The 12147-nt window shown below is 44.4% G+C and overlaps 1 protein-coding gene across 2 annotated transcripts in view; it reads left to right on the forward strand.

The window, feature by feature from the left end:
• The first annotated feature begins 8451 nt into the window (after positions 1-8451).
• The window catches only part of ARHGAP18 (Rho GTPase activating protein 18), a 108693-nt gene continuing 104997 nt past the window's right edge, over positions 8452-12147 (forward strand). For both annotated transcript variants that reach the window (XR_012645045.1, XM_074990587.1), the window contains exon 1: positions 8452-8715. Coding sequence is in view for 1 of the 2 variants with exons in the window: in XM_074990587.1 (XP_074846688.1) it covers positions 8603-8715 (113 nt within the window). In the remaining variant the exon portion in view is untranslated. The remainder of the gene's footprint in view (positions 8716-12147) is intronic.

Raw genomic sequence — 12147 nt, forward strand, 5'->3', positions numbered from 1 at the left:
TTGGAAGCCACAAACACAAATTGGAAAAATGAAATGAAAATGAAAGGCTGACAATTTTTTATATGTATGTGGATCACAGTGATGGGGCGATGGGAGGATTTCAGCTCAATTTAAAATTTTCGTAGACTACTTCAGGCAAACACATGCTGTCCAGGAAAAGATAATATCGGTAGGATTATAACAAAGGCATGGAAGCAAAAGTGGATTAAGCTTTTGCGGGGCCCGAGTCTAAAGCAAGAGGGGGCCCATTTTCAACCCTTGTGTCTGCAGTCCTCACGTGCCCTGAACGCCTGCTGTGGAAATGGAGCTGAGGCATGGGAGACTTGCCCCCAGAGGTCCTGGGCTTTTTTTTTTTTTTGTGGCAGACCACTTGAAAATTGCTGAGAGTCTCGGCGGACCACTTAAAGATTTTTGCTAATGTTGTTTGTACCATTAGCTAAGTATTGTAAAGCACATTGGATAAAGGCTAAATAACAGTAATAAACCTCACTAATAATTAACTTCTTATGTTCTACAAATAAAAGTACAGAACTCATATTTTAATATCAATAGGGGTGTCTTCCCTGCCACAGATCTCAGGATGGGAATGAGGGCCAGCCTGTCCCCAGCAGCTGTAGCCCTGGAACTGGGGAAAGTCACCTCTTTCTCTGGCCACCTGAGTCCTGCACATACCAAACTCTCCCCACCCCCTTTTTTCACCACACTGCTCCCAGGACCTATCTCGTCTCACTGCTCCTTCCAGCCTCCCCCAGTTTCCTTCCCCAGGCCACCTCCTCACCTTACCTATGCGTCTTCTCCAGAGTCCAAGCACTTACTTAGTGGAGCCACACCTGCAAGCCACTAAATAGGTGAGCAGCACTTCATTTTGTGTGCAGCTGCCCAGCTACACACCTTAGAGGGAACAGTCTGTGGACCACCTTGATGGAGCCTGTAGACCACTGGTGGTCCATGGAACCACAGTTTGAGTACCTGTGATCTAGACCACCTGCTTATGAGTTTCAGTTTGTAAAATCTGTTCTTAAAAATCTTCAGTGATGGGGATTCAACAGTACTAGACCATTAGAAATGTTCCTAGTGTGTCACTGAACAAACCTGTGATCTCAAAGTAGTGTTGTGTTTTGGGTCCTGGGCATCCGACTGAATAGCCAGAGCCTCCTCTTGGAACCAAGTGGTGTTTGCCGTAGACATCAGTTTGGAACTCTAGGCCAGAGGTTCCCAAACTTTTCGGCATCACGCCCCTCTTTTGATTTTTGAGAAGCCCTCAGCTCCACCCCCCACCTCTTCTTTACCATCATCCAATCCTCCTTTAACAAAAAATCCAATTCATAATTTAAAATCATAGAATCATAGAACACTAGGGCTGTGTCTATATTGTCTACAATGGCAAATGGCCGTTTCGAAGTTTACTAATGAAGCACTGAAATACATATTCAGCGCCTCATTAGCATGCGGGCGGCCGCGGCACTTCGAAATTGACGCGGCTCGCTGCCGTGCGGCTCGTTCAGACAGGGCTCCTTTTCGAAAGGACCCCACCTACTTCAAAGTCCCATTATTCCCATCTGCTCATAGGAATAAGGGGACTTCGAAGTTGCTGGGGTCCTTTCAAAAAGGAGCCCCGTCTGAACAAGCCGCATGGTGGTGAGCCGCATCAATTTCGAAGTGCCGTGGCCACCCGCATGCTAATGAGGCGCTGAATATGTATTTCAGTGCTTCATTAGTAAACTTCGACATGGCCATTTGCATGGCCATTTCGAAGTTTGGGGCCAGTGTAGACATAGTCTAGGACTGGAAGAGACCTCAAGAGGCCATTGAGTACAGCCCCCTACCCCAATGGCAGGACCAGGTACTGTCTAAACCATCCCTGATAGACGTTTATCTAACCTGTTCTTAAATATCTCCAGCGATGGAGATTCCACAACCTCCCTTGGCAATTTACGCCACTGTTTGACCACCCTGACAGGAATGTTTTGCTAATATCCTACCTAAACCTCCCTTGCTGCAGTTTGAGCCCATTGCTTCTTGTTCTATCTTCAGAGGCCAAGAAGAACAAGTTTTCTCCCTCCTCTTTATGACACCCTTTTAGATACTTGAAAACCGCTATCATGTCCCCCCCTCAGTCTTCTTTTTTCCAAGCTAAACAAGCCCATTTCTTTCAGCCTTTCTTCATAGGTCATGTTCTCTAGACCTTTGATTATTCTTGTTGCTTTTTTCTGGACCCTTTCCAATTTCTCCACATCTTTCTTGAAATGTGGCGCCCAGAACTGGACACAATACTCCAGCTGAGGCCTAACCAGCGCAGAGTAGAGTGGAAGAATAACTTTTCGTGTCTTGTTCACAACACACCTGTTAACGCATCCCAGAACATAAACACAAAAACTTCATATAAAATGTTATTTAAAATTAAAAATAAGCAGACATAAATTTTCTTGGCCCCTTGTGGTTGCCTGGTGCAGCCCCACCTGGCCAGCTGCCTGGACCCCATGCCAGCTGCCCACCCGCCTGAGATCTGTGCTGCCAGAGCCACCTGCCTGAGCCCCACGCTGCTGGGACTAGCCACCCATCCACCAGCCACGGGCCAGCTGCCCATGCTGCCAGGGCCAGCTGCCCACCCACCATTCTGAGCTGTCTAAGCCCTATGCTGCCGGGGCCAGCAGCCCAAGCTCTGCTCTACCAGGGCCAGCTGCCAGAGTCCCACCAGTCCCACAAGCTGGCCGGCCACCCACCCGAGCCCCACAAGGCATGCAAGCTGGCCACCAGAGCCCCTCTCCTGCCCTCCCATAAAGCCAGGCACCCCCAGCCCCCAATCTAACCCCATCCTCCTCCTCCTCCTCCTCCCCCACAACCCACGCTCACTCTCATTTGCAGGAGGCAGTCAGCTCCATGTGGGTCTTTGCCAGCTGCCTGCTTTTTATAGCAGCTGTGGCGGGTTGCCCACGTAAAATGGCAGGGGCTGAGAGCCAGAAGCACAGGCTGGATCTTTCTTTAGGTGGGGGGAATGATGGGGAGGGCTGGATCACTTCGCGCCCCCTCTGGAATTTCTTTACGCCCCTACAGGGGGGCACGCCCCCCAGTTTGGGAACCAATGCTCTAGGATCATGTTGACAAAGCACCACAAGATAGTGTTGCTTAGTGGTTGACGCTTTAAACTGGTGATGCTGCCACATCTGCAGCGTACAAAGAACTTGAAAAATACTCACAACATCTAATTGGAAAAATCTGTACAATAAACATATTTTGCAGGGGAAGTGAAGTAAAATGAAAGCATAACTTTCAAAGTTACATGGTGAACTGCTAATAATATATAGTTCACACTAATTTATTCATATGCCCTGTAAAGGCAGTATAGTAAAGAATACTGCTGTAGGTACAATCTCTCTGCAAAGATCTCACACTCTTAAATATATGTAAGCGGTTCCCCTCATGGGAGGGTGGCCTAGTGGCTAGGCCCCTTGCAGAGCCTAGAATCCCATGGTGCAGGTCTGCAGCCCACCCCTGAGTGCTGTGGTCTTAGTTTGGGGTGGGGCCCTGAGAGTCTAGCTTTCCCTTGAGTTACTCTGGAATTAGATTGATGTAACAGAATGGAATTTGCTTCCACCAGACTGCCAAACAGAGTGACTGAGGTTTTTTTTAAAAAACCTTCATCCCTTGAATTAAGCTATTAAGACCACGTCAGCTGTTAGTTGCTCAGTGCATTTAAAAACCATTTATTGGGCCAAACTTCACTTGTCTTGTTTAAGACAGATTTAAGAGAAGATTTCAGTATGTCTGCTAATTCTGAGTCATTATTAATTCAACCTATTCACTAATTCAGTCATTCTTCTTATTAATTAATAGAGCTACTTCCTTTCCAACAACTTTTTTCCCTTTAATATATTTAAGAAAGCTCTTCTTACACTCTGTTTGGCTAGTTACTCACTCTATTTTTTTTCACAATCCTAACCTTTTTCTTGCATGCGTTAAACAGAGTGCGAGTATTCTTTGTCAGCCTTTCTCCCTTTCCATTTGCAGTAAAATTTTCTTTGAGCAGTCCCTCGTGTTACCACATTGGTTGCATCTTGTTCCTGTGTTCTTCTTTTACAAGGAAGCACAGTGCATTATGCCTTCATTATGGCCTGTTTTAGGATGCTTATTAAAGAAAAGGCATCTGTTGAGACAAATTGCTCTGAAATGTATGAAGTATCCATATAATACTTTAAATATGTTGATTTAGTTTCTACAGGAAATTTTGTAACTGATGAAAATGTTTGGCATGCATCTAATATCCTGAAATTTTTAAAATCTACAATGTGCTGGAAATCTTAGCATGTATATATTTTTTCAATATTAAAAAATGCAAAAAATTTTCACTACTTAAAAACTAACAATGAACTATTTCAGTTATGTTAGAAAAGCAGAGCAGTAGGCAAAAGTCTGGTACGGTAGTGACATACGTTAACAAGGATACAGTTTCTGGTTTCACACTGCAGGTTGTACCTCTCATATCCAGTATTCTCTGGTCTGCCAACATCCGTGGTCCACCATGGATGTTCCAGGATGAGAGTGTACCAGGCTGGGGCTGGGGCTGGGGCTGGGGCCGGGGCCAGGGCCAGTGCAGAAGCTCTGCCTGCCCTGCAACAGTGTGGCTGGGAGCCTGAGCTCTCCCCTGCCATGCAGCAGCAGAGAAGGAGCAGGAGCCTCCCACCGGCCCCACAGGGCCAGGGGACAGAGACAGAACCCCCTGGCAGCTCTGTGGCAGCTGGGGTGGGGCAGGGTCTGGAACTCCATGGCAGCCCTGGGAAGCCCAGACTGGGGGAAGAAAGCTTGAGGCTGGGGCCACAGCAGCTCCAGGGGAGCACAGGGCTGTCTGCAGGAAGCAGCCGTGGACCTCCTGTCATCCAGCAAATTTTCTTGTTTGTGACCTATCAGGTTCTGACCATGCTGGACAACAGAGTTGCAACCTGTAGCGTAAAATGCTAGTAACTCCAAATTATCAGCAAAGTGTGACAAGAATCAGGCCCCAATATGGACCATTCAGAGAGAGCCCATAAGAGATGCTGTGGGGTAATACCAAAGAAGTGTTTTCTCAGCTCCAAGTCGTGTTTTGGTAGTACATCTGCTACTTCACTTCTCTAGGGCTTGAAGTTCACTCCAAGTTAATTCCCCCCTTCCGATGGGAGTGCGTAAGGTAGGGCAGTACTGCGTGCTTCCCTCCCCATCTCCTCTGGAGTGCTTTCTTCCCAGCATGCTGTGCAGTTCTGCATGATACAGAACTGACTGAAGAATGAAAATAGCACTTTTAAAGGGTTCAGAATTGATTGGTTTTGTCCTTCCACTTCTACTTTTTCACAGAAGTATGCACTGAAATTATATACCAAAGTCCCATTACTCAGGAAAAGATTAAGACTAATTTATTACGATGTTGATAACAATTTCAGTTGTAGAGTCACAAAGAATGAGAAGTTTCACAGAAAAATTCATTTTAAAACGGCCATTTTTACATACAGGAAATAATTCAGTCAGAAACCAGCTTGCTGGCCCTTACACATGCATAGTGGGAGAAGGCACCTTACAAAGCCCACATGAGGGTCTGGCAGAATTGCAATTGCTCCCCCACTGCAAAAATTCTGCAATAATACCTCGACCAGGCAGCTTTGAAAAAGGTTTGCATAGCTGAAAGAAGCTTTAGAATTGTTGGCCCACAGAAGCCTGACTGAAATTCCTTGGGCAGCTTCTCCCAGTTCTACAGGTATATTACCCCTTCCCCAGCAGTCAGACATTCTGTAGTCATGCATGTAAGGGAGAAAGCATTGAGTGAAATCTGGGTCCCGCTGGCAAAAAAACTCTCCTTGGCTTTAACAGGCTCAGGATTTCAGTCATTACTTCTAACAGATTAATGGCTATAAGGAGCAACTTTGCTCAGGAGTGACTGAAGGACACATTCTGTGTAATGCTGTTGTCACCATGTTGGACTCAAGATTTAGAGAGAGATGGGTGAGATAATATATTTTATGGGAGCAGCTTCTGCTGGTGAGTGAGACAAGATTTTGAGCTGACCAAGAACTCTTTTCTTTCTGAAGAACATGTTGACCTTATGTAGTCTCTTGCCCAATTTGCAAACTGGAGGATACATTCTTCCTTGTCTGGTTCTCAAGTAGGGAACACTTTTAGAGTGGCCATAGTCAGGGGCACTGACAAGGGGGCAGGGGAAAGGAAAGGGAGCAATTGCCTTGGGATCTGGTGATTTAAAAGGGCCCTGGACTCCAGGCTGCCACTGCCACTATCACAGCAGTAACCGAGTCCCAAGCCCTTTAAATCACAGAAGGAGCCCCACCTGGCATGGTCCAGGCAATGCTGAGGGCTGAGTAGGGGGATGTGCAGCACTGTCAGGGCCATGCTGAAAGCTGGCTGCCCCTAGCTCAACCTCTTCTCTCCAAGGCCCCACCCTTTTTGTGAGCCCAGGATCAAGCACCTCCCACACACATATTTTCAAGGAAGCAGCGAAGTCTGTTGCCAGCCCTGGTCACTGATCAAAATTACTGGATCTCTATTTTGGAGATCAGAGAGGAAAAAAAAATTAAGGGACTAACCATTGCAATACACTTTATTTCAATATTTGAGCATTTAAATAAATGTCAATATAGAATCCCAGATATTGCATGCTAGCAAATGTCTTCCTTTGTGCACTGATCTTAGATATTTAAACCATACATGATCGCAGACAAGACACAGAAACTTTTATTTCTATGTGTGATCTTGTTTTTTTTTTTTTTAAAAAGCACAAGGAAATTCAGTCTAACCTTACAATGTGCAGAATCAAGAAGTTCATTTATGGTACTCAGAACCATAACTTAGATAGAGAGGTTTATGGTGCAAGACAAACTATTATGCTAAATACTTATGTACATATTCAGAAAGGGACTCATGATTGTGAAAATCAGAGTTTTAAATGTGCTGGGACTGAACCTTTGTTTCTGATTGACTTTCTGATATGTCAACACAAAGCAGATGAAAGGCCCATAGATCTGGAGTGTTGAAAATTTGTGGATGGGATGGGGCCATAGTATTTCCCAGCCCACCACTCCAGACAGAGGGTTTGTCTCTAGGAGCCAGAGACCTGCCCATGGATGTCGTGCACCTCTGGCTCTTCTAATTAGTCCTCATTGCCTTGGAGCTGTTGACAGCTGGGTGCAAGTTGGATCAGCCCTGGGACTTCTCAGTCACTCTGGGGACAAAGCTCCTACCCTTACTTTCCACTGCCAGTAAGTGTTGTTGGACAATTAACTAATTTTTTCTAATTTAAGAAAGTCGTGGAAATGCTATTAAGGGAATTTGTTTATACAGTAGTGATTCAGTGACACAGTGTGCACTATATCTTGTCTGATGTGTAAACAAGCCAATAGAATAACTAGAGAAGTATATGTTTTTCTTTTCTTCTTCCAGTTATAGCACTTTTTGGTTTAACTTTTAACAAAAAGGTGGTACATTTGCAGAGTGTAGTTGATTTTTCAGTTGACTGTATCCCTTTAATTCTAAACTGTAATATGGTGTTAAGGCCTTTAAAAGCCATCTGAAGTCAAAGCTTAGTGGAGATATATAATTATATCTATGTATTCTATTGAAATAAACTGGTTCAGAACTTTTGATTTACAAATATTGTTATCCTTTGGCAACAATTATTATTATTACCTTCTTCCTCTTTCTTCCTGTTTCCCCACTGTTATAATAATTAGTTGTGTCCTGCCATAAGTTAGCACTGATCCTGCTAACTTGTGCGTGTACATAACTTTACGCATGCAAATAGTCAAACTGAAGTCAGTGGGACTTGTCACATGAGTACAAGAAAAAATGTGTAGGATTCGGGTCAGTTTAGGAATTTCCACTGTACCTACCATAATGGGACCCAGACCCGCACTGACTTACTATCATATAAAATAATATATTATAGTTTTTGCATTGTATATGCTCAATGCTTATTTAGGGCTGGAGGAGCAAAACTGGTTTGATAGGCAGCCTGTATGTTTCTTCATGGCTCAAACTGGAAAATAGGATCAGCTGTATTTTGGACAAATAAGCAGAGTAATCATTACTGAATACAGTCTAAACTGGACAGCTGTATGAATCTGGGCACATTAGCTCTTCTGAGCTGCACTGTGCTTGTGCATCTTCATTAGCTGTATGCATGCAGGAAGTCTTGAATCCTGTTATCAAGGGGTTAAGGAAAGTTGCTTGGAACTCATGCTGCAGTGACCAGAAAAAATCATCCTCTGGAAACAGGAATTGAACAACAAAACTACCTTCTTCCTGGAACCTAGTATTGTCTAGTGAGTAGTTTCTTTCTCTAGTTGTGCTCACTAATAGAATGTATCTAGTTAGATGTTTGAGTAGCTAAATAAGAATAATAAAACAGAGCAGAAGCAAGAAATCTTGTTTTACAATGCAAGAGACAGGAAGTATTTCACATAAATAGCTCCTCCCCTCTTTCCTTCTCTTTGGTGCAAACGCCGATCTTCAGAGGAGGAGCTGGGGGATGCTAATAAGCTGAGTTGCCAAGCGAGGCGCTGGCAGGAACTTCGTTACCCTTCTTTGCCGTAGTATTTTGGCAAATTATGCTGCAGTTCGCACAATGAACTGGCTGTCTGCTTCCTCGGGAGTCGTTTTAACAGCGTATCACCCCAGCGGCAACAATGCCGTGGCCAGGACGGATGCAAAGGAGAGCGAAGAAACGTCCCCGTCCAGGTAAGGTGCAATGTAAAGGTAACTTCACCTGCTCAGGGAGAACACTAATGCAAAGAGAGTTCGTTAGAGCTGAGTGCAGACGCTGCTGCTGCAGTGCAACCTGTGGAGGCAGGACTCCTGCTCCAGGGGTTTAGTGCAAACGCTCCGGGGTGCAGGCTGTGGGCTGCATCTCAGAAGAGCAGAGTTTGGAAAACGTCTGGAATTGCTTTCTGCAGTGAGATGCAGGGCATAGTTTGGAGAATTATTAGAGTCTGGAACAGGTGCATTTGCAGAGACAGCACCTGAGCTGCCTAGAGGCTGGGAGTCTTTCATGCTTTCAGTGTACAGCGGGGGTAAATACTTTCTGCCATCAAGATGAACAGTCTTAACTGGTAAACACAATCTGTAATGAACGTCAGGCAGTAAAAAAATAAAACCTACCCTCCACCCGTCGTTGGGGTTTACCAGATCCTTGTTTTTCTGGATGTAGGAGGGGGGTGTGGTGGAGAAAGTGAGACAACGGTTGTGCACAGTCGATGCTTGTAGATCTGTTTTACGGCACTTTATAAGAAAAAGTTTGACACTAACAAAATAGCTCCTCACGGATTATACATGGGGTTATTTAGAGGGAGAGAGAGGAACATGTAGTCCATTCATTACTGAGATGCAAATAGGCTCTGTGTACTTTGTTCTCTCTCTCTCTCTTTCCTCCTACTGATATTTTTTTTTCTGATGACCTCGGTACTGGGTGAATTGTTTCCTGCTTCAGTCTGTGTACTGGGAATCGGAAGCATTCACTGCAGCTAAAGACATAGGATTGAAAACTTGCTTGCCTAATGAATGCTGCTGTAATGCTTGTACTTGTGTAAGCCACACACCTAGGTGTGGTTAACTGTCCCATGGAGTGGTACTGAGACCACTTCACAGAGAGACTGTGTCTTCTGCAGCCTAAGCTGAGAGCCAGCTGGCCTTTAGCTCAAGCTGTAGAGGTGCCTGCACTAAGTTCCATAGGTCCCAACTTTGAGTCTGCTTGTGAGCAGCAACACCTATATGTGCATTACAGTACTTACACAAAAAACAGCAGTAGCTGTGTTTCTCTGAGTCTAAGGAGTACTTCGCACATCCAGGTTCCATTGGTATTGGTGGGGAATCGCCCTTCAACTTAACCCCTGTACAGACTTTCTTGGAGCCTTTATTATTGCATGGCTCTGATCTGTGTGTGGTAAATGAAAGGATGGTGCTGGTAAAGAGAAAATGTTTCTGTTAGTATTCTCCCCTTTTTGCCCTAAAAATAAAATTGGTGCATGGTAAAGGTGGCTGATTGACATGCAAACTGAAGACATGGTACAGAGTAGGTTTAGCACAGGTTGCACTGCAAACTTCAAACCACAAACTTCAAACAGCTCCCACAAAAATGAGAATGAGAGGAATAGTGACTCCGTGCTTCATTGTGGTCACTTATGATTTCTTTGCTGAGACTGTCAACAAAAATGCCAGGTATGGTAATGAGATTTATAATATTTGGACACTATTGAGGAGAGGGCCCCATTGAGGTTGGCACTCTTTTACTATGTATAAATACAAGTATCTGCCTTAAAGAGATTCCAAGCTAAATAAACAAGGAACATTAAAGAGTGTGAGGAGGGATGTACTAGGATTCTGGTTTTATAGATAACTGAGGAGATGTGAAACAACTTGCCCAGGATTGCATAGGGAGGCTGTGGCGGAGCCAGGAATTGACGTCAAATCTCAACTTTTTCTTTAGTGCTTTAACTGCAAGATCATCCCCCTTTTTCACTGTAGTTGCTAATTTTTCCCATTAGAAAATTGGGACTTAGGCTATATCTACACTAGATATAGAAGTTGACTGCAGATACTCAATTTGAGCTATGCCAAGTGCGTAGCTAAAATCGACGTATTTACGCTCGGCTAACTTGTCTGGCTTAACAGGGGAGGGTCGTCGGGAGAGTTTCTTCTGCCGACCTTCCTTACTTCTCACATCTCGTGAGGAGTACAGGGGTTGGCTGTGACCCCTGAGAGCTTGATTTCACACAGGCGTGAAATCAAACCCCAGAAGATCAACCCTGAGTGGACTGATCTTCCGTGGTAGTGTAAATCAGCCCTTAGACTATCAGCACATTTTATTTAGAATCACCAATGCTGTTTAACTTTGAGATTGCTTAGGCAGTGGTGTTGTTATATCAAATCCATTGGTTTTCATAAATTAATGACAAGAGATTCCCAACACCCCTTTCCCATCTGCTCCTTTGCTTTCATTCCAACTACATTGAGGTGTATAAACACAAGGACACGGCAAGGCGGACACACTTTTATATAAACATGGAGATGGACATGGTAATGCAATCGTATTCCTACTTGGGAATGCGGCTAAGGATGCTGGAACTAGCGAAAGCAGAAAGAGCACCGAAAGCACTACCCTATATAGAGCTGGGTCTGAAATGGAGAAAATAGTAAATCCCTACCACCATGTTGGGAGGGATACTCATTTCTTTTGTATTTGTAATGATATTTTTTGTAAGTTTGGTGCTCTCTCTCAGCATGCCAGAGGAAGGACAGGATGAAACACATTATCCCACTCTGTGGAGAGAACTTTTGAAAGGGGATGCTCTGCTAGAAGCATGGTGCCTTATACTTGCAGTTGTTTCAAATGCACAAAGGCCCAGGGCCTTTGATCTGTTGCTTGGGAACTCCTTCCCTATGGCAAAGCAGGTGTCTCAGAACGAGCACTCCCATGGGGTCCCCACTAATTTGCAGTGACCTCTGAATACTCTCTTGCATGAGAGGATTCATAAAATAATGCTGATGCCATCAGAATGATCTTGCATGGAGAAATCCACAAGTAACAGGTGTCAAGTTGGGGGCACTTTATGCGAGTAGTCATTCCCTAGTGCTTTGTATCTCTCTATCCCTGGAACCTAACTCCCAACCAGGCGTCTCAAGGACAGTGGAAACAAGTGGAACATGCTCTTGAGTTCTTGATGACTCTCTCTCATTTATCCGCCCCCATGAATGGGTTTTGTTGGGTTTTCTTCCAAGTGGATAATCCAGTCCTTAGCAGAAGTACATTATTTCTACATGCATAAGAAGTCTTTGGAGCACAGGTTAGCCACCTGCCACTTTTCCCAAAGTTTGTTTATTTTATAAATATAGTTGGGATTTGTTTTAGAATTTAGTGTTTCCTATCATACAAAGTACTTAAACTAATGCTCCCAAAATGAAGTGTTTACCCAGGCTACTAATAACTTCAGTTTTGTGAAGTTGTACACCATTTTCATTCCACATTCCCCTAGATTTTAGTCACAACTCCTGCTTTTAAAATACCCTGGTATAAGAACTGCTCAGTGCAGATCAGAATAATGGTAGCTTGCCCTCCTGGAACATCTGTCTCCAGAGGACCTCAACAAAGCCATACGAACATTAAAGTCTAGTCAT

The sequence above is a fragment of the Carettochelys insculpta genome, chromosome 3, assembly GCF_033958435.1.
Source record: "Carettochelys insculpta isolate YL-2023 chromosome 3, ASM3395843v1, whole genome shotgun sequence".
Taxonomy (NCBI): domain Eukaryota; kingdom Metazoa; phylum Chordata; order Testudines; family Carettochelyidae; genus Carettochelys; species Carettochelys insculpta.